The 23,398-nt window shown below is 40.9% G+C and overlaps 1 protein-coding gene across 4 annotated transcripts in view; it reads right to left on the bottom strand.

Moving 5' to 3' along the window:
• Positions 1-377: 377 nt before the first annotated feature.
• LOC143279963 (tyrosine-protein kinase yes-like) overlaps positions 378-23,398 on the bottom strand; it is a 32,298-nt gene continuing 9,277 nt past the window's right edge. For all 4 annotated transcript variants that reach the window (XM_076584345.1, XM_076584346.1, XM_076584349.1 and 1 more), the window contains exons 5-11: positions 22,903-22,994; positions 21,950-22,108; positions 16,726-16,872; positions 14,358-14,617; positions 13,776-13,932; positions 10,918-11,049; positions 378-7,253 (exon numbers count right to left, since the gene is read on the bottom strand). In XM_076584345.1, the coding sequence (XP_076440460.1) occupies positions 7,039-7,253; positions 10,918-11,049; positions 13,776-13,932; positions 14,358-14,617; positions 16,726-16,872; positions 21,950-22,108; positions 22,903-22,994 (1,162 nt within the window). In that variant the 3' untranslated portion in view covers positions 378-7,038. The remainder of the gene's footprint in view (positions 7,254-10,917; positions 11,050-13,775; positions 13,933-14,357; positions 14,618-16,725; positions 16,873-21,949; positions 22,109-22,902; positions 22,995-23,398) is intronic.

Here is a 23,398-nt window from a genome sequence, read left to right as displayed (position 1 = left end):
GTAAAATATCTGGATTTTGTTTTAAAAACAAGAATAATACCCCATAAAACTTTTATCTCCACCAACTGACCAACTTTCAAGTTAATATCCATGTGGATTAATAAAGTGTTTTTAATTGATTGATTGATTGATTGAAGTAAATGAAGTGGTTGACAGAGAAAACAATATCTATTTTCACCACAGATTCTCCTTTTAAACTTAGCCCTAAAGGCATGATCAGCATGTTGGGTCTATGTTAAGGTCAGGCATCAGCTCTTTTTTCTTTCTTTTTTTCTTTCTTTTTTTATACAGCAGATGTGGTGTAGCTTGAATGAATCTGCACACTCCAACAGAAACCGTTTGAACCTTCCTTCCACAATCAAAATCCTTTTCCTCCATAATGACCTAACTTCCAAAAATCATCAAACTAAAAAACTTTTTTTATTACTAAAACAAGATATAAAAAAACTGTCAAAAACCACTTCCCTGGCATACATTTTCTAGATATAAAACTGCTACTGCTGTACCACTCCTTGATGTAACAATGAACCAGAGATGGTGTCAATACTGACTGCAGCAGAAAAATAAAACACATACAGCTGTGTTCATTGCTGCAAACATTTGACAACAATGTTGGCTATTGTCCAGCCTACTGCACTAGACTATTTCAGGGAGACCTGATTAGATGGGAAAAAAACAATGATAATAATTCACCCACATTAAACACAAGACTGTCACATCTGAAAAAAAATCTGGAAAAAAACACAGTTCATGACATATCAGCTTAATTGTCTAGTTCTCTTGTGCACATAAGACAAGGTTTTGCTGAGGACATCGGCCCTTCAGATTAATTCATGATCCCCTATTACAAAGCAACTGTAAAAAAAAAAAAGGATAAAGGATAATAAAAAAAAAACTTCAAAGCTACACAAATAATACATAAAAAAGACCATACAGGCAACTAACACTGAATGGACAGCCAGTGCCCATCTCAGTGTTTACAATACTAAATCACCACAGCAAAACAGCACAAATGGTACATCAGTGGAAAAGAGACAAAACAAGTGTAGCTAAAGCTTGTTGGAAAACCAGAAAATGACATGAACTGGGGAAGCAGAAAACAGCAAAGGAGGGGAAAAGGCAATAACAAAGTGAACAATAGAAAAGAGGAAATATCTAGCACAGAATTTCTAGAAGGCTGGGATGCAGTTTTATAAGGGAAGATCCCCAGTTTCCCACAAAGGGCTGCTGCACTCCAGGAACACGGCACAATGCAGTGGGACCATGAGAAAAATATAATCCTTACCTTACTTTCGTGACAGAAATTAAAAACTTTCCTCCCGACATGGAATGTGCCTGCTGCACTGCACTGACATTCAACACATGGCCACATGCAACATCACATCATCCTAAGATGCAGTTACATCTCTGGTTCACTTGTGAAGGATGCATAAACCAAGCCACTGCCAGATGATAATATTCAGCCAAGAACACAAGGAACACTAACAAGAAGAAAAGAAAATGTATTTACATTATGTTTTCATAATGGGAAAATGGCCGGCAGTTTTGAATGTGTGTGTGTGTGTGTGTGTGTGTGTGTGTGTGTGTGTGTGTGTGAGTGAGTGAGTGAGTGAGTGAGTGAGTGAGTGAGTGAGTGTGAGTGTGTGTGTGTACTATGTATTTTCCCCCTTCAATCATGGAAACAAGCAAGGGATTAAAACAGGAATACAAAATTTCCAACAACAAAATGTGGTGCAACAAATGTTAGGGAATGTCAACACAGCATAAACACAATATACAATACATAATGCATTTGAAAGGCATTAAGAAGCACCATAAATGAAGTGATCATTTTCCTGGTCTCATGTGTACAATGTAAAGACCAATAAAAAAAAATTTAAAAGTCTGATGTAAAGCTTTTTAAAATAAAAAACATACAGGAATATATAATACATGTTTCATTACAATATAATGCAATACAACATTATTATATCATTCTTCCAGAGAAGAAACAATGTCATTTTATCAATCAGTCATTTGTAAAGTATATGTCTTACATATACAATCTATGTTTATCGGTCAATTATTTTCATGGTTAGTTAATCAGATTGTGTTACTTTGTTTATTTCCCAGAAATTTCCTTGCCATTATGATTTTATTTTTCCTGCCACAAATATAAATACATCAATTAACCCTTTCACCGCCAAGCTCGCATTTATGCACAGGCTTAGTAGAGGACCCATGTCACTGAAAGTTGACCATTCATTGGTCTGTTATCCATAAACCTACTGCTCTTAATGTTCGGTGGTAGGATAGGCCATATTTTCTATATATCGCAGGGGGAATCCCCAGTTATTCTTAGCCACTGTCTTTTCTGTGTTTATACCACAAGGGAATTTTGTACTCTAAATTGACTGGCAGTGAAAGGGTTAATCAATCAATCAAATCAGTTTAATATCCTCATTAAAATAATTCAAGCAAAGCTGGCTTGTGGGCAACAAGATAGTAAGAGACAATACACATTTGAGTAATGTTTTACATTCATAAAACTGTAAAAGTATAGCACACTAAAAACAAAAGAAATATAATACCAATGAACCACAGATCACGTCTTTCTCTCTTACAAACTCTAATACTTCTCCTCCCCAACAACTGATGACTCTCTGCCCTGCCCTGCCCCCCACCACCCTCCTCTTTTAACCACCCCTGACATCAGCCCCATTCCTCATCATCTCTTGCAACTCCCACACGTACACCACACAGCATTTAAAAGTCCAAATACATCAATAATACCACCTTGACTCCTTAGAAATAATGAACATATATTCCTCGTCATGACAGAAATTTCAACGAAATGAGCAAAACCATTTAACACAAATATACATATTCAAAAATGATTAACCATAATTGTAACACATGCATGCACACCCACACACTCACACACATACACACACACACTCACACACACACACTGATGTCTTAATTCTGCCTGTTGTTCCCTCTCCCCCCTCTACTCCTCACAACCCCATTTTCCGGTCATTTGTTCTGTCTGCTGTCCCTTCTTTCTCATTCCATCTTGGTTTGATGAAGGTAGCCAACATGCCAGCCGAAAGCTAGGCTGAATGGTAGTATTTATTTCCTGAGTGTATACATGTATTTCGAAATTCTTCGACAAGGATCATTTATTTCACCAAAGAACCATTTTGTACTGTTGCAGTCTTCGTCTATTTCAGTCTCAGCTCTTCAGATGCTGACTATTCTCAAGCCAAGCTGTTCCAAACACATGTCAAATACATTAGAAGTAAATTTAATTGTTTGATGTCCTAAATACAAACAGAAAGCAGACATTTTGAACAATGTTTTTGATGTAGTTGGTGATGAACTCCTCTCTCCCTTTACTTCATTCACAGCCTGGCCAGCACGTTGGGTTTAAGCCATGTTCAGGCATCTGCTCCTTTTCTGTTTCTTCTACAGCAGATATGGTGTAGTGTATATTTATGGACCAGTCCCCATGCTTTAACGCTTCCTTGAAACTGAAACTTAGAAGTAAATCAATTGTTCAAAGCAGGCAAACAGTGTCTTTGGGTCAAAGACATGAATTTCTAAAACAGATATTTGTGTGTTTTGAAAAAAGCCAACTGATTTAGTCTCATTGCCAAACAAGATATGTATGTGGAGAAATAGATGAAAATCAGTGAAAAAGAAAATACTGATATATAAACTGGGCTTTTTTTTTCATTTCTAAAAGCAGTGTTTAAAACATGTTTAAATTGCTGCCCAAAATAGATCTGCTGTACTAACAAATTCTGTTTGACTGACAATGAAATGGATATATACATGAATATGTTCCCCAAAATATAGAAATGAATAAATCAATAAATAACAACTTATGTACATATGTGCTTTACTACCTTTGCAGCAAAATGCCTGATCTCTTTCACTGCCATAGGTGACTTGTCGACATCAACAGGTCATGTTAAACACTGTTTTTCACATTGTAACAAAGCCTGACAGCTGCAGCAACAGGAAATTGACAAACATCCCACCCTTGACCAAGTTTGAAGTGAACCAGTTGGTCCACTGTGTTGTTTTGACAAGAACTGAATAATGTGACTGTGAGCAGTGGGTCTAAAACGTTTGGCACTGGCGACAGCTTTTCACACAGAAACCTGGCAGCATAAGAGATGTTCACAATGTATGAGCATTGTTCTCATGCTCGTGCTTTCAAAGTTTGTTCATTGTGACAACTCTGTTAGATTTTTTTCCCATGCCGTCAAAATTTGTTTGAATGTTATCCACGCTTGTGTATTTCTCTCATACTTTCAAAAGTGTTTTCACAGAATTTTGACCATGTCTATTTTTTCATGGTTTTATAGTTTGTTCTGAGCATTACTTGTGACATTTGGCATTGTTACTAACATATATAAATACACACACACACACACACACACACACACAATATTTATATATATACATTTTTTTTTATCAGTTGAGCTGTCCTGATTTGGCTCTGTGCAGTTGGCTGGCAATACATACATATATATAGAGAGAAAGAGAGACACAGAGAGAGAGAGAGACAGAGACACAGAGAGACAGAGACACAGAGAGAGACAAAGAGACTCACACGCACACACACACACAGATAGGTAGATACATAGATGTATATAGATAGATAAATAGATAGATGTATGTACGTATTGTCCAGTCAACTGCACAGAACCAAATCAGGACAGCTCAAGTGATAAAAAAAAAATCAACCAAGTCAAGCACAAGTTTGTCTCATACCCCCCTCCCCTCCCCTCCCCCCATCATCCCCAGATTAAAATTATCATTAAAAAAAGATTTTAAAAAATTACTTCATATCCAAAAAAACATTAAAATAGGCCATATATGTAAATGATACTGCAGAATGGACAGCTAGTGCCCATTGTGTCTGATTAATTTTCTCATGTTTTCACATCTGAAGTGAAAACCAAGAGACAAGGACTGGAGAAAAAAAATGTCAAACACAGAAGAGAAAGTGAAAAAATTAATAACAGCACACTGTACTGGTCAATTTCTTATAAGACAAGGAGTGATCATTCAACCTCTTTGCCATTCCATGTCTTGTATTCTTTGAATCTATATCAACTTCTTCACTTTGTGTGTGTGTGTGTGTGTGTGTGTGTGTGTGTGTGTGTGTGTTATCTACATGGGTGGCCATGACTCATTTTTCAAATACTGAAAAGTTTGCAGCCAGGGTACATAGTCCACATAACCAAAGTGCGTGTCTTACTGCTGAAACAAAGGAAAAACAAAAGAAAAAATTTGCACAAACTGCTCACACAAAAATCAGAAATGCTCCCATGACTTTGTATGAATTGACTCATCCTGCGCACTCAGTGTATTCACACACACTATGACTCAAGGAATGTACTTTATCTCCTGAACACATGATTCACAGGATGACAGATTCTTTTGCATTCCCCAGTTCAGAACAGAGAATCACAGCAGGAGAGCTTCCAAATTTTTCAGCTGTACAAACCTGGAATTCATTGCCTCTTTCAGTCATTCAGTCACCCACATTCTTTAAAACAATCCTTTTAAAATTCTTCTACAAGCAGTCTCTGCAAAATCAAAGCAGTCTATTCCTTATCTGTACTCTGTGGATCCACACCTATTTCTTCCACATGTTTGTGTGTGTGCCCATGTGTGTGTGTGTGTGTGTGTGTGTGTGTGTGTGTGTGTGTTCTTGTGTGGCTTGTGTTTCAATGTTCTTGTGCAGTTTGTCTCATTGAAAAGCACTTTGAAAGTTTTGAAAGCCATAAATATATATGTACTACATGTGCATGTCTTCTTGTGTGCTTTGTGTCTGACTGAGATGCTGCTCTGACAAAGAAAGCATTGAACAACAGCAAGCTGATTGAGCACACAAAGATCAAGATCTACAGAGCCTGCATCGTGAGCAGCCTCCTTTATGGCAGTGAGTCCTGGACTTTGCGTGCCTGACAAGAACGAAAGCTCAGTGCTTTTCACATGCGTAGCCTCCGACACATTCTGAACATCACCTGGCAGGACAAGGTCCCAAACAACACTGTCCTGGAAAGAGCTGGATGCACCAGAATGTACACGCTGCTGAAACAGAGACATATGCGCTGGCTCGGCCATGTCGTGCACATGGACGACAGACGGATCCCTAAAGACCTCCTCTACAGAGAACTTGTGCAGGGAAAACGTCCCACAGGCAGACCACAGCTGCAATTCAAAGACGTGTGCAAGAGGGACCTAAAAGCCTTGAACATCGACCAGAACAACTGGGAAGCAACAGGCCTCGAACGGTCAGCCTGGAGACAGACTGTGCAGAAAGGTCTTTCCAAGTTCGAAGAGACACTCGCTCAGCAGCACGAGGAAAAGAGAATGAGAAGAAAGACTGCAGCCCAGGCAGACAGACCAGCGTCAGACTTCATCTGTGCCCTCTGCCACAGGGACTGTCATTCCCGCGTCGGACTGACCAGCCATACCCAACGCTGTACCAGAATAAACACCCAGAGCACAACTCCATAGTCTTCCGAGACTGAAGGATGCCTATACCTACGAGATGCTGCTGTAAAGCTTTTTAATAGGTATGAAAGCTTTACATAATGTAAAGCGCTTAGAGAGGTTTAAAAAGCATTATGTAAATGCATTATATCATTAACATCATTATTATTCAGAGCTTTATCACTCTTATTCAGAGCAACGGCATTTTTGTTCAGAGCTTTACCCTCATCCGTCAGTGCATTATCATTATCATTCAGAGCACTGTCATTAATATTCAGACACACAGTCACTGTTATTCAGAGCATCATCATTAACATTCAGAACACATTATCATTATCATTCAGAACATTGTCAATAATATTCAGACCTATTATCATCATTATTCAGAGCAATGTCATCAATATTCAGACACATTGTTGTTATTCAAAGCATTATCATTGTTATTCAGAGCACTGTCAACGTTCAGACGCATTGTCATTATTATTCAGAGGACTGTCATCAATGTCCACAGCACTGCCATCAACATTCAGAGCACACCCGTCAGTCCTCAGGCCCCCGGTAGCATGGCTCGGTGCTGACAAAGTAGTCATCAAAGAAGCTGTGCAGGAAGGCAAAGGTGGGTCTCCGCTCGGCCCGACAGTTCCAGCACTGCGTCATGATGTCGTAGAAAGAGTCAGAGCACCCCACTCCACCTACTGGCTTCGGCATGCGGTATCCCTCCTGTACCCGAGCCAACACCTCCGAGCCACTCATCCCTGCCACAAAAATGGTACTGGGATGTATAGTACTTACAGTATTATGCCTTTTGTAGTTTGTGCACGATGGCAAGCACCTATGACACATTCATTCCTGCCACACAAAAGGTACTGGAATTTATAGTACTTTTAGTATTTTGCCTTTTGTAGTTATGCACTACAGCCAGCATCTATAAGACACTCATTCCTGCCACACAAAAGGTACTGGGATATACTGTAGTTTCAGTACTATGCCTTTTGTAGTTCATCCACTATGGCTAGCACCTATGACACACTCCTGCCAAACAAAAGGTACTGGGATATATTGTACTTACAGTATTATGCTTTTCATAGTTAATGCACTATTTATAGCATTTTGCCTTTTGTAGTTTATGTGCTATGACTAACACCTATGTCACACCCACTCCTGCCAAACAAAAGGTACTGTGGTGTATAGTATTATAGTACAATAGGTACTGTGGTGTATAGTATTATAGTACAAAAGGTATTGTGGTGTACAGTATTACAGTACAATAGGTACTGTGATGTATAGTATAATAGTACAATAGGTACTGTGATGCATAGTATTATAGTACAATAGGTACTGTGATGTATAGTATTATAGTACAATAGGTACTGTGATGCACAGTATTATAGTACAATAGGTACTGTGATGCATAGTATCATTGTACAATAGGTACTGTGGTGTACAGTATTACAGTACAAAAGGTATTGTGATGTATAGCACTTATAGTACAATAGGTACTGTGATGTATAGCACTTATAGTACTATAGGTACTGTGATATATAGCACTTATAATACAGTAGGTACTGTGATATATATAGCACATATAGTACTAAGTGTTTTGTAGTTGCTGTACTATGGCCAGCACTTCGAATCCACTCTGAGAAAGAAGAGAGAGAGAGAGAAAGGTATGGGAGAAACAGGAGAGAAAAAGACCATGAGAGACAGACACACAGAAAGGAAGAGATACACACACACACACACACACACAAACACACACACACACATACAACACATACCAAAACACAGATATTAACTGAAAAACATACACAAAAAGGTCAAAGGTCCCATAGCCTTTTACAGTCATCAGGGTAATGAATTCACATCTGCTGTGTCTAGGGCTCACAATAAGATGCACTGTGTCTAGGGCTCACAACAAGATGCACTGTGTCTAGGGCTCACAACAAGATGCACTGTGTCTATGACTCACAAGAAGATCCACTGTGTTTAGGGCTCACAAGAAGATCCAGTGTCTACAGCTCACAAGATCCACTGTGTCTATGGCTCACAAGAAGATCTATTGTGTCTATGGCTCACAAGATCCACTGTGTCTACAGCTCACAAGAAGATCCACTGTGTCTGGGGCTCAAAAGATCCATTGTGTCTAGGGCTCACAAGAAGATCCACTGTGTCTAGGGCTCACAAGAAGATCCACTGTCTAAGGCTCACAAGAAGATCCATTGTGTCTAGGGCTCACAAGATCCATTGTCTATGGCTCACAAGAAGATCCATTGTGTCTAGGGCTCACAAGAAGATCCATTGTGTCTAGGGCTCACAAGAAGATCCATTGTGTCTAGGGCTCACAAGAAGATCCATTGTGTCTAGGGCTCACAAGAAGAACACAGGGCTCAATCCTCTCCTCCCATATTTTAACCTTCCCCAACTGAAAGACAGCTTCCCATTCACACGTGAGTGGAGTGAGGAAAATTGGTGCAAAGAACCTTTCCCAAGGACACTATATCATGGCCAAAGAAACCTTCATGGTTCAACGGAGAGGAAGGCGGTTGCAGCAGAGCACTGTGGAGTGCTGAGGGCAGGATGAGGCACATAGGACATCCTGGTCATCCACTGCATCCGTTTCCAACTCCAGTCGTCTTGACCTCGTCTTGCCACTGGATACAGACGGTCTCGGACAAGAGAGTGAGGTCAACGGTGCGCAACTCCTCCTCACTATAAACAAAGTCATCACGCAAGTCATCAGTCATCCTTCATCCCATACCATCATTTTCCCCAAGCCCTGTGGCGACAGGTGAGCGACGAAGCGACAGGTGTGGGTACACTGGCAGTCGTAGCCGCGGACCTGCACATAGGCGGCTCAGGCCATAGGGTCGTTTTTCACCGACTGGAGCAGCGGTGGAGATCGGCAGCCCCCTGAGCGACTGAGCAGTCCTCTTCAGGACAGCACTGCTCACCTCCATGGCATGAGGAAGGGGCTAGAAAAGGTGCCCTAAACATTGCCTGCTCCACACCACCCTAGTCAGCATACCGCTTGCCTTCACCCTATTCAGTCTCATGTTTTCAGCCATGCTGACAGATGCCTTCAGAGACGCTGATGTAGGCATTGGCATCAGGTACCGCACAGATGGCTCACTCTTCAACCTCAGGAGGCTTCAAGCAAAAACCAAGGTGAGGACAGACACCGTCAACGACTTCCTGTTTGCTGATGACTGCGCTCTCAATGCTGCCTCCGAAGATGACATGCAACACAGCGTCGACAAGTTCTCTGCTGCCTGTGATAACTTTGGCCTCACAATCAAAGAAGACTGAGGTGATGCACCAGCCAGCTCCAGGAAAGCCTTACATTGAACCAAACATCTTCATCAATGGGCAACAACTGAACGCGGTAGACAAGTTCACATACCTGGGCAGTACAGTTGTCATCAACGACGAGATGAATGCCAGACTCGCCAAAGCCAGCGCTGCCTTCGGCAGACTCCATAAGAACGTTTGGAACAGAAGAGGCATCACCCTGGAGACGAAGCTCAAAGTATACAAGGCCATAGTTCTTACCACACTGCTCTATGGATGTGAATCATGGACGGTCTACAAACACCACGCCAAAAAGCTGAACCACTTCCACACCACCAGCCTCAGAAAACTTCTCGGCATAAAGTGGCAAGAGAAGATCCCTGACACAGAGGTGCTCACTCGTGCAAACTTGCCCAGCATCTTCACCATCTTGATGCAGGCCATGTAGTTCACATGCCAGACCACCGGCTCCCCAAGAAACTGCTGTACGGCAAACTCCAACATGGCAGTGCTCCCATGGAGGCCAAAAGAAGCGCTTCAAAAACACTCTGAAAGCTTCTCTGAAGGCCTTAACATCAGCCACGACACATGGGAGCTGAATGCAATGGACAGACCAAAGTGGCGTTCAGCTGTCCACAATGGCGCCAAATCCTGTGAGGCCAACAGAATTGCTGCAGCAGAGCAATGCAGGCAGGCCAGCAAAAGCAGTGCCAGCAAGTCCCCAACAGCCGCCACCATCCCCTGTCCACACTGTGTCAGAACCATCAGGCGCAGATTGGCCTGACCAGTCATCTGCACACCCACAGAACCCAAACCACCCACCACCAGGATGACCAGATGGTCCTCGTCGATCCTGACGGACGAACCACATATCATGGCCAAAATGCAACTTCAAACCCTCATCACTGGTGAACACTGGATCGTAAGTCCAATGCCTAACCGACTCTGCCATGCATGGTGCTTATGGCAGACAAAAGGAACTCATAATACTATGCTTCTGTTGTTATTTTTAGGTGTGTGTGTGTGTGTGTGTGTGTGTGTGTGTGTGTGTGTGTATGTGTGTGTGTGTGTGTGTGTTCTGTTGTGTAAATTGAAAAGCATAAGTTTTCTGTTAAAATATTATGAACTCACCAGGGTAGGGCACACGACCTAAAGTGATCAACTCATACAGGAGAATGCCAAATGACCATACATCAGACTTGATGCTGAACCGGCGCTCCAAAGCCGCTTCTGGTGCAGTCCACTTTATTGGGAACTTGGTGTCTGCAACAGTATCATTTTCTTGAGGATGCATCACTTTGTTCTGACAAACCAATACATGCTTCACTGCATGTGTTACGCAGATGCCTAATCAGCTGTACAACCCAATGCACAAGTCAGGCCACTATTATACATATATTTGTACAATGCCTACCACAGTGGATTTCTTTTACAGAATTTTGCCAGAAGATAACACTTTTTTTGCCATGGGTTTTCAGTGTGCCAAGTATGTGCTGCACTTGGGACCTCAGTTTATCATCTCACCTGAATGACCAGATGCTGAGTTTGATATTTTCCAGTAAAGCGTGGGAGAAAGGGCGAGTTAGACTCAGACCCTCGTGGACACTGTATGGCATATAAGCATCTTAACCCCTAGGCTACCTATATGACCAGATAACTTGTCAGCGCAAGCATGTACGCTTCGCTGCCACAGTGACGAGACAGACTTTTCTCTGGTTTGCATTCAGTTCATTGACAAAAATACTGGTAGCTTTAGAATGGGGAGTCTTTCTAAATTCTATTCATAGCTAGAAACAACATCTACATCATGAGGCAGTCCTTTATTTGAATGTTTTGGTTGGGTTACTGGCCACAGTGTTTGCCTGACTGCTCTCTTCGCTCGCTCAACAAAATGTCGGACTGGCGCTGTGCTCAAGACATGCAATCATGGCGAACAAAATCAACCAAGACAGCTTTCTTTAGATATGATCAGAAAGAATTGAAGCCAAAATTCAAAGGAATAGACAATGATGAACATTTATAGGACGATTTGATAGAAAATAAAGGAAGCAATCAAGAGAGTGGCCAATATATGACTATCAGTAAGTGATGCCAGCTGTACAGCTGTAGCAGTTGACAGAAAGTGACTGAATTATTAGCAGGACACAGTGTGAGCAATTTTCTTGGCACTCAGCCAACGCAGCCTGATGAGAACTGGATCAAGTGACCGTGTGAGAGGGGTGAAGAGGAGGGGGGGTGGAGACTGAGGGGGCGTGGCCTCACATCCATATTATCACTTGAAGAGGTCACAATGCATTGTGTATCTGTCTCTTTTTTTTTTTCTTTTTTTTGTGTGGTTGTTCTAGTATGATTTTATGCGTGCATATATCCATTTGTCCAGAAAATATATTTTAGAGCAAATTACCTGACTAATGTTTGTAATGAACAAGCTGAAAATGTGACAAAAAAACAAAACACTGATTTCAAAACAACAGCATGTCACTGAAAATATATAAAATGGGAAAACATCACATGTTTTGTATTCTTTATTCATTTACCTTTCAGAAAATATATATATTTTTATGGGTTTTCTCCAATAAAAAAGAGTACAGAATTTTTTGAAAATTTATGAAAACAAAACCGTGGCAAATAGATTTCACTTAAATCTTATTTTCCTGGCAGCGAAAGGGTTAAACCATTCTACCACCTAGCATGTCTGTAACATCTATACAACACTATTTTGTCATAGATTATAACAGCTTTAGTTTCAAGGGGTGTCAAAGTGTGTGTATGTGTGTGTGTGTGTGTGTGTGTGTGTGTATAACAAACGGGAGCAGATAGCCTGCCCTGCACATAAAGCCAACATACTGGCCAGGCCTTGAGAGCCTTCCCTAGTTGTGTACAAAACACTGATATAAAATTAAACTAAAATAAATTAACAAAATAAATGAGTAAATGCATCAAAATCTAATGAAAATGAAAAATACATACAAGGAAAATGACTGAAATAAGGGATTATGCCAACATAACTTTGCAACATCTCTTCATGTAGTCCTGGCAATCGAATCAGATTCTTCTTCTCTACCTGTATGGTGTGATGTTTTGTATGTGTGCAAGATTGTGTGAGTGTATGTGTGTGCTCATCTACCTGTATGTATGTGTATGCACTATTAAAGAGTTTCTCTCTCTCTCTCTCTCTCTCTCTCTCTCTCTGTAAGCTTAAAAATTGGGGGTGTTAGTTCACCACGTATATCTGAAGCAGCAACAAGAATAAAACTGCTGAACTCAGTACCCTACCTGCCCTCTGCTAAAGCATAGGTGCATGCAAGCATGCTATCAGTATCAGTATCAGCAGCTCAAGGAGGCGTCACTGCATTCCGACAAATCCATATACGCTACACCACATCTGCCAAGCAGATGCCTAACCAGCAGCATAACCCAACGTGCTCAGTCAGGCCTTGAGAAAATAAAATAAAAATAAAAAAGACAATTAAACAAATAAAGGAGTGAATAAATATTTAAATAAGAAAATATATATATACTATTAGTAGTAGACTGATAATAATAATAATAATAATAATAATAATACCAATACCAATAATAATGAATAAATGAAAATAAAATAAAAAGACAATGATTATAAATAAACAAATAAGCAAATAAATGTAAAACACACACACACACACACACACACACACACACAACAGATATGCAACAAACATGCAGTTTCACAGATATGAAAGCACAAACACACATAAACGTACGTACACGAGCCCCTACACACACACACACACACACACACACACATTTATACAAGCACATACACATATGCCCATACCCCCCCCACCCCCACAGCACCCCCCTCCCCACCCCTCCCCCCTCGGCTCCCCCACACACACACACACATATATACAAATATATATGCTAACAAGTAACAACAACAACGCCATAAACAGTACAAAGGGTGTAAAGGAAACACATCAGTGGCGAGGCAGTGAGTGGGGACTCACTCGCTGTGGCCTCATAGATGTCCTCGTCCTGCAGGATCCTGGCCAGACCAAAGTCTGCCACCTTGACGTCCAGGTGTTGCCCCACCAGGATGTTGGCCGCTCGCAGGTCACGGTGCACAAAGTTCTGAATTTCCAGGTACTCCATGGCATCAGCAATCTGTGAAACACCCGTTAACAGGTCACATAGATACCCAGCAGATATTCCCCACACAAGCTGACAGTCTCTGGTCTGGACATGTTTATGACTATGTGAACACGTCAAATAAACGACTTCCATTTTACAAAGTCTGTTAAGTAATTTTCTTCATCTGTACTTCTATTTATTTCAGATATTCACTTTTTATTCCACCCTCCATTTATCCCGTTTCCCTCAACTCACCATTCAACCCCTCCTCCCCCTCTCTCCTCCCTGTTGTGTATAAATTAATACTTTTACAAAATGTCTACAATCACCAGTATGTTTGACATGACATTAAACAAAATTCCTTCTTCTTCATTCTCTTCAGAATACACGAGGTGACTGCCTCCTCTCACACACACACACACACATGCATGCACACACGCATACACACACAGCCTCACCTGCGACCCCATTTCCACAACAACAGGAAACTTGACCACCCGTCCATTATCATTCCGCAGGTAGTCCAGCAAGGCGCCGTTGACCATGAGTTCGGTGACAATCCACATGGGCTCAGTGGCCGAGCAGACGGCCAGCAGCTGCACCAGTTTGGTGTGACGCAGTTCATGCATGATGCGGGCCTCTTCCAGAAAGGCCTCCGGGGTCATGGTGCCAGGCTTCAGGGTCTTCACCGCCACGTCCACCATGTTCCGCAGCTTGCCTGCTCACCACACCACATGGCAAAATACATGTCTTTACAACAACAACAACAATGAACAACAACTTCAGAATTTACAAAAAAGTTCTCTTCGGCCTGGCATCCCTGACAATCTCCTTCAGAAAATGCAGAAAATCTAGAACTGTTTTTAAACTAATACCCAGAACATCCAGACATACCAAAAATTATTTTCCTTCTTCTTGAGAAACATATATGGCTACCCGTCTCTCACAGGACAAATAACAAACTAGCAACCATGTGCTGCAACTCACCACCACAGGTGACTTTAGTCAACTGGACATTTCACTGCTATAGACAACTTTAGTTGACATTGTGGGGTAATGTTAAACAGACCATTTTTCAGACTGAAACAAAGCTTGACAGCTGCAGCCAACTAACCGGCACAATTAAAAATTGGTTAATCTCACCTTGACAAAGTTTCAAGTGGACAAGTCCACTGTATTGTTTTGACATGAACCAAATCCTGTGACTCAGAGTAACAAGTCTAAAATATTTGGCAGTGGGAAGTGTTTTTCACACAGAAACCAGGTGGCAAAAGAGTTCTTGTCATAAACTACTCTACATCTTCATAAGTTTGTGACTCATTTTCAATGTGTACCCCTTCTAGATCTTTATGCTTGGCTGCTGATTCTAGAGTGCTGACAATTCCTCTGACACAAAAAATCCCAAGGTCTGTGCTCTTTCTCAGTAGAATGGAACAAACCACCCTTCTCAGTTTCTTATGTGGATTCCCTTTGCTAGCCATGTGTGTGTGCATGGGCAGATTTGTTTGCTTGTTCATGTATGGCGTACTTGATACAAGTGTATTTTTGCACATGCACAAAGTACACCATAAACAAACAAGCATATTATGTGCACAAATGCTTGTTCATGAAACTACACTGGCTGCCCATCTATTTGATTTGAATCAACACCCCAACCCCCATCCTCCTCACAACTCCCACTGCTTATGTGAAACATGAATAAACACAAATTGGGTCAGCTGCTTTGTATCCTACATATTTTACCTTCTGAAATACGCATTTTGGTACTGATGCTTAAGTCAGCATCTCAAGAAACAGCAACAATTGAAGAATCTACATGACCGTTTTTGTTTTTGTTTTTTATACAACATCAGCAACACTTCATTGTTTCCTGACTTTTACAGAAATGGCAACATGTGGTGTGTGATTTCACATGCGTTTTGTGAAAGACAATCAGGGACATTAAATTGTTTTCTCAAATTTCCTGCAACAATGACAAGTTGATAAATCTAGAAACAGCAACAAGGCATGTGATCCACATATGTTTTGTGAAACACCATCAGCGACAGTCTCCCCTGTGTCATGAGTATATACCTGTACATATCAATTGGTTACGTGCATATCATATTTTGTATTTTATCATTTCTGTATACTCCTCTTTAACTGAGTGTATATGAATGCACATCTTAGTTATGTGTGATTATCAGATCAAATATCTTATTGGTATTGTGTGCATTGTATTTTACATTTTATTTTATACAGAATCTGCTTACTTCCTTCTATTTTCTGCTGAATGTTGTCTAGATCTCTGGGCATAGTAAAACATGGTCCATAAGACCTTTTCTGTGTTGGGCATATGTTAACTGTGCATGGGTGTTCTTGCTGGAATGTTGGACAATCTTCTGTGGAGGTAATGCACATGTCATTTTTATGTCAGCAAACATATAAGTTATAACACTGTCTCTTTCAAAGATAATCAACTATTCTAATGGTATCTTGCATATAAATATAGTTTTCTATGAATATTGTACCTAGTGTGCTTTTAGTGCATTGTCTTGTCACAGTTGGCAATGCTTCTCAATCATTTAGACAAGCATGGCTTGGTTGATAGTGTAACATATTGTAATGTACTTTGCTTTAATTGGAATTACTGTAAAGTGCTCCGAATAAAACTCAAGACCCTGAAGTACACCTATGATACCATCCAGAGACTGGCCCAAAACAGACAAGAGTGGAGGTTCTTTGTTGTTGCCCTGCATGCCAGAGGGCAGAATGGGCAGTAGGTAAGTAGGTAAAACACTAAGAGCAAAACTTATTGATTGTGCGCAACATAAGTAAAGTTGTTACCTTTCCAGACCTCCCCAAAGCATCCGGCGCCCAGCTTGGTGGTCAGCTTGATGGTTTCTCGCTTCACTTCCAGGTCCCTGAACTGCACCACAGGGCGTATCCTTGGGCACGGCATCGTCAGGAGCCCGCACAGACCATCCACATGCACTGTGTCCACACAATACACAGTCACCATTCCACACAATACACAATCACCAATGAACACGTTCACTGTTTCCACACAATACAGTCACCAATGAACACGTTCACTGTTTCCACATAATACACAGTCATCAATGAACACGTTCACTGTTTCCACACAATACACAATCACCAGTGAACATGTTCACTGTTTCCACACAAAGCATGACCACCAACGAACATGTTCACTGTTTCCACAAATCACCAATGAACACGTTCAGTTTCCACACAATCACCAATGAACACGTTCACTGTTTCCACACAATCACCAATGAACACGTTCACTGTTTCCACACAAAGCATGACCACCGATGGACAAGTGTGCCAAACCATCAAGCAGCACCTTGGACTTTATGAAGATCCACTAACATCAGTAGAGAAATGAAAGCTACGCTGGTAAGGTCACGTACAGCTGCCTACATGGCAGCATAAAAAAAATTCATGTAAAAGCTCACTCTTTTGTATGAGTGAATGAGAGACTTGCAGCCAAGGAATGAAGCAGATGATGATGAAAAAGAAGCATAAGACTACAAGGTGACTGAAAGAAAACTAGTGTGTGTGTGTGTTACTACGTAATAAGATCCAAAGGCCTTGCTGAAACAATCCTCAAAGGAACTGTTGAGGGAAGGAGACAGAGGGGAAGACAGAAAAATGATCGAGAGACAAAATTCCAGAAAGGACAGGGAAACCATTTGCAGAGACCTAGGCTTTGTCTTGCAGCTGACAGACCTGGAGGATTCTGGTGAACAGTTCTGTGTGGCACCCCTATGACTCTTAACAGAGTTCAGGGAGAAGAAGAAGAAGACACAATACACACATTGGTAAACATGCAACACACTGGCTGTTTCCACACAACCCAACACATACTGGTCAATACACAAAACTTTGGCTGTCTCCTCACAACATACTACTGGTGAACACACAACACATTGGTTGGTCCCACACAACACACACTGGTCAACACACTGGCTGTTTCATCACAACAAACATGCTGGTCTACATACAACACTTACAGTCAAAGTATAGCATTTTGTCACGGATCAAATCTTTACATGTGAATGATGACTACCGGTTAAGGTGTGGGAGGTGTTTTGACATTTCACACATGTTGAACTTGTGCAGTAAAAACCCAGCTGATCACTTGATAATCCAACACATGGTTTCTAGCGCAAAGTCATGTGGTGAGTGGCTTACTGAACTGACATTAGAGAGAGGACATGACATTACTGACATGTGTCATACGGCCGTCAAACAGATCCACATACAGCACAACTATCAGGAAGGGACGTCAGAAATTCTGGTGCCACCAACAACAGACTAACTATCCTGACAGGCTGAATATATCAGACTAAAACAAGGGATGGTGCCTTGACGTCTCATCATCATTCTGCATTTACCTGAGTGTGCTGTGGGTGTGCAACAGATATACATACAAAGATATGGTCAAAAGCACTGAGAGTGAGAGACAGAGTTGTATATGTCACATAAAAAAAACTTATCATACTCAATTTTTCGCTTTAAATCATTCATCCTTAACACATTTCTGCCTGCGGACGTCAAACCTACACCCGTGCAGATCTGGGTTTGTCGCCCACAGATGTAGTTTTTTCGTCCATCTGGTGTACTTTCAATTTAGGTAGTGATTAAAGGGAAGAAACTCTTATTCAAACCAAACCGGAAGAATACAAACGAAAGGAAATTCAAGTTTCGCATGGGTGATTTTGCAGCCAAAAAAGATGAGTTTTCAACAAAAATTGACTTTGGATGAGGCTGTCAACGAAATTATGAAGGACTCTGACAGTGAGGAGGAGAATGATGAATCTGAAAACAAAGTCCAGGAGGAAAACAGCAATAATTTCATCAAACTGGGTGCAGAGAAAGGTAAAGGAGAGGCGAATGATTCAGACAGCGCATGTTTTCTTCAGATCTGTTGTGATGTATTGTACAAAAAAGCATGTTCTATATGTGGGGTTTTTTTCTGTTTTCTTTTATTTTAGCAATAATTTGTAATGACTTATCATAAATTCCCTGCCTTTAATTTTTAAAGGCTTCAATACTAACTACAGGTATTTTTGAATAACAATGCCAAATTTGATCAAACCCAAACCATATTTCAAGATTTCATGAGCATTTTTCTGACCATACCCTCTCGCGTCAGCACATGGGTAAAAATTACATGGGCGGGGCACACAACTCAATGAAAATGGACTGGGCAGAATAGTGTTAAAAAAAAGTCTATACTGACCAAAAACTTTTTTTTTTTCTATTTTTCATTTTCATTATCGCTGTTTCTTTTCAGGTTTTTTTAAGTTTCTTGTTCAAACACAGTAACATTTTGGACAAAGTGTAAGCAGTAAATGCTATTTGCATTTGCCAGTAGCACACCAACATTTTTTCTGCAAAAGACATAAGCATGTGGGCATAAAGAACATGTCTGCAGGTGATCCAACAAAATCTTACACAAACATTTTGCTGTCGTTGTCTCCATTCTCAACAACTGTATTATGTTGCTTGATGGAAACCATTTGCTGAAACAACTTTTGTGGCATACTGTTCTCCACCAGGAACAAAGCGGACCAAGTTTCAGCATGAATTATATCTAGTTTTTGTGGTGACATATTTGAGCAATAAAAATAAATAACGCTTGGTGTTGCAGCACTGTCAATTCCACAATGGCAATTTGCCTTCCATTCAACATCTGCTCAATGAGAAGTTAGTTACTAATGGCTGAAATTTTAAAACATAAATGTCCAGTGTCCAAAGCAATACTAGGTCAACCCCACTTTGTTCGTCTGCAAGTGTCCATCTTTGAACCAATCAAGGGGATGGGGGAAAAAAAGTTTCATCTGACCATAACATATGCAATATGAGCTTAACAGCATAGCAAATTGCTCTTGACCAAAACAAGTTCCACTCAAATCATAGCAACTGGCAGGTCCAGGGAGGTAACGAGAATGGAATGACACAGGCAAGATCCTGCAATCCCCTGTGCTGACAGACTGACCCACTGTGTTTTCACATTTAAAACCACCCTCCCAAAACTTCTGTCTCTGTCCACTTAAAAATGGCCATTGACCCCTTGATTGCTGCTGATGATGCATGTCTCCATTCTTTTTTGGGATTCTTTCCTCTGGGGACTATATTTCTTTTGTTCAGTACTATCAATTCGTCATCATCATCATGTCAATTACAACACTCAAAAGTACATAGGAAACGCACGAGGAAAACTGAAGTTCTCCATCAGCCAGCCCCAGGGAAACCCTACGTTGAGCCCAACATCACAGTCAACGGTCAGAGACTCAGTGCGGTGGAGCGGTTCACATACCTTGGCAGCACACTGTCACGAAATGCGACCATCGACGATGAAGTGAACGTCAGGATTGCAAGAGCAAGCGCAACTTTTGGTAGACTCAATGCAAATGTCTGGAACAGAAGAGGCATTAGTCTTGAGACCAAGCTAAAGGTCTACAGAGCAGTAGTTCTCCCCACACTACTGTACGCCTGCGAAACTTGGACAGTGTACCAACGACATGCCAAGAAGCTGAACCACTTCCACACAACATGCCTCAGGAAGCTACTGAACATCAAGTGGCAAGACAAGACCCCAGACACAGAGGTGCTCGCAAAAGCCACCCTTCCCAGCATCTTCACCATCCTGATGCAATCCCAGCTTCGCTGGGCTGGACACATGGCGCGCATGCCAGACCATCGGCTGCCCAAAAGGCTCTTCTATGGCGAGCTGCAACAAGGGAAGAGATCACACGGAGGTCAGAAGAAGCGGTTCAGAGATACTCAAGTCTCTCTGAAAGCGTTTGATATCAACCCTGACTCCTGGGAGGAATCTGCAGTGGACCGTGACAAATGGCGCGCTGCTGTGCACAAAGGCGCCAGGTTGTGCGAGGCCAACAGGACTGCTGCAGCTGTTGAGAAGAGGCAGGCCAGAAAGTCACGGGCAAACAAGCTCCCTGACAATGATATGCCTGTCTTTGTCTGCCCCGTCAGCGAACATTTCGTGCGCAGATTGGACTATTCAGCCATCTGCGCACTCACAGATAGATTCATGAGCATCCTTCCCCCCACCCCACCACCACCCTCCCCCCATCCCCCATCCCCCATCTGGATGACAACGATGGTCATCATCGATCTCAATGGACACACCACCACCACTATCAATTCGCCATCATCATCATGTCAATTACAACACTCAAAAGTACATAGGAAACAGTTCTTGCACTCTAATTCAAGCCACACGGATCTCATTTCAACAAGGTCCAGCAGTCAAGGGTTTAAGCCAAAACAGCAACTGTTGAAGACAAAAACCAGCAGTTCTTACAATAAGAAAAAAAAGAAAGAAAGAAAAAGAACTGTCCGCTGTTACTGCACTAATGATAATACAATACACTCAATGACAATTACAGTCAGCCTGGAATTACACCAGTTACAACTCATCAACCATGCTAAAGAGATACAGACACAAAGCGTGGGCTTTTTTTTTGTTTTTTTTGTTTGTTTTTTTTAGTTACCAAAATTCTTACCGCTGGAAAATGTGTGGGCATTTTTGTTGAGTAACCAAAATTCTTACCACTGGAAAATGTGAGGGCATTTCTTATTGAGTAACCCATCTTCTTACCACTGGAAAATGTCACTGAACTGGTCAGCTGAGTACTTAGTTCATAATGAACTGTCTGGTCGAAGCTGGTTAGAAAGTTCTTTTGCTGTCGTTGACTTTCATACAAACTGGCTTCACAAGTCTAACAAGTGATGGATGAGACACTAAATTCAACTGGGTCAGTTAGGTTGGACTGAAATTTTCAGTAAAAAATCTGTAAAAACAACAGTGTCTAGGCAGAAAAATCAGCATCCTCAAAAGAATGTTCCTGTCTAAAGTCCTTTCCTGAATAATAGTTCATAACTTAAAAAATAGTGTGGAATGTTTTGCAAGATGTCAAACAAATACATAGAACACAAAGACCGAAGTCCTTGACCTTAACGAATTCAGCCAATAGCTTGTTAGACTCCACCAGCTCCAGTCTGAAGTCCTTACCTGAATAATAGTCAATGACATCAAAAATAGTGTTGAATATTCGCTTGGAACTGATGTAAAAGCCACCACTATCCATGCTTCTCACGCGGTAGTGCTTGACTGATGGATCGCCAGTTAATCTGTCGCAGTCTCGGACAGACAGTACAAAGGAAGTCTTATCTGTAAGAAAACATGATATCAATAACAGGTAATGTTATACAAAAACGCTGTGTCTGTAACAGGTAATGTCACATTGAAAACACTGTGTTATTAATATGTAATGTATTTGAGAAAAAACAGCATCATTTACAGGTAATGTTATATAAAAACATTTTATCATTAACAGATAATGTTACAGAGAAAACATTGGATTATTAACAGGTGATGTCATAGATAAAACAGTGTATCATTAACAGGTGATGTCATAGATAAAACATGAAATCTTTATCAGGTAACGTGATAGAGAAAACATTGCACCATTAGCAGGTAATGTCATCAAGAAGACATTGTATCTTTAACAGGTAATGTCATCGAGAAAACATTTTTTCATTTACAGGTAATGTCATAGAGAAAATACAGTACTATTAACAGGTTATGTCACAGAGAAACATTGATTATTGACAAAATAACAGGTAATGCCATAAAGAAAACATTCTATTATCAACACGTAATGTCATAGAGAAAACAACGTATTATCAACAGACAGTACAATGGAAGCTTTTCTCTGTAAAACACCCTATCATTTACAGGTAATATATAGTGAGATATAGAAATACTAAAATTATTTCAATGATCGTGTTACATAAGTGACAGGCTTCCTTCTCACAAATGGAAGGTAAACTTTTCATAAAGGGGTGAGGGTGTTAACATCTTTGCATAAAGGGGAGGGAGGTGTTAACATTTTTGCATAAAGGGGTGGGGGGTGTTTACAAAAAACACTGAGAGGCACTTCTTTCTCACACTTGGTTATGTACCTTGTGCTTTTCGAACCAGGAAAGTTCCAGGTGTGTTGCCAGGTAGCAACAACATTTTGTCTGCTTCTTTCCGATCAACGTCAAACCACCAGCTGTAGAAAAATCAATCAATCAATTCAGTAAACAAATAAAAGTAAAAAACATGGTGAAGATTATATCTACAGACACCAACAGTTGTATAAACATATAATAATAAAATAATTTTAAAATAACTGTTTCAACGGTTTGAAAATACCATTTTCTATGTTTCTCAGATCCTGCAATAGAATTGATACCTGTGCAGAAAGGATTCAGCAAATATCAATCCTACACTCTCCTTTCAATAATACCACATATTCCTGTCAAAGTATTAATTCAATCCACAGCCTTATTCCCTGTCCAAGAAGTTGCACTGCCCCAGTGTCGATTCAGACATTGGTGTCTACTGGCTGGTGTCATGACAACATATTATATAGATCTGCATTTTTAGTTGTTCTTAGCATATAAAGATGAATAA

The sequence above is a fragment of the Babylonia areolata genome, chromosome 3 (assembly GCF_041734735.1).
Source record: "Babylonia areolata isolate BAREFJ2019XMU chromosome 3, ASM4173473v1, whole genome shotgun sequence".
In the NCBI taxonomy this organism is placed as follows: domain Eukaryota; kingdom Metazoa; phylum Mollusca; class Gastropoda; order Neogastropoda; family Buccinidae; genus Babylonia; species Babylonia areolata.
This window is presented reverse-complemented; position numbering and strand designations above follow the sequence as displayed.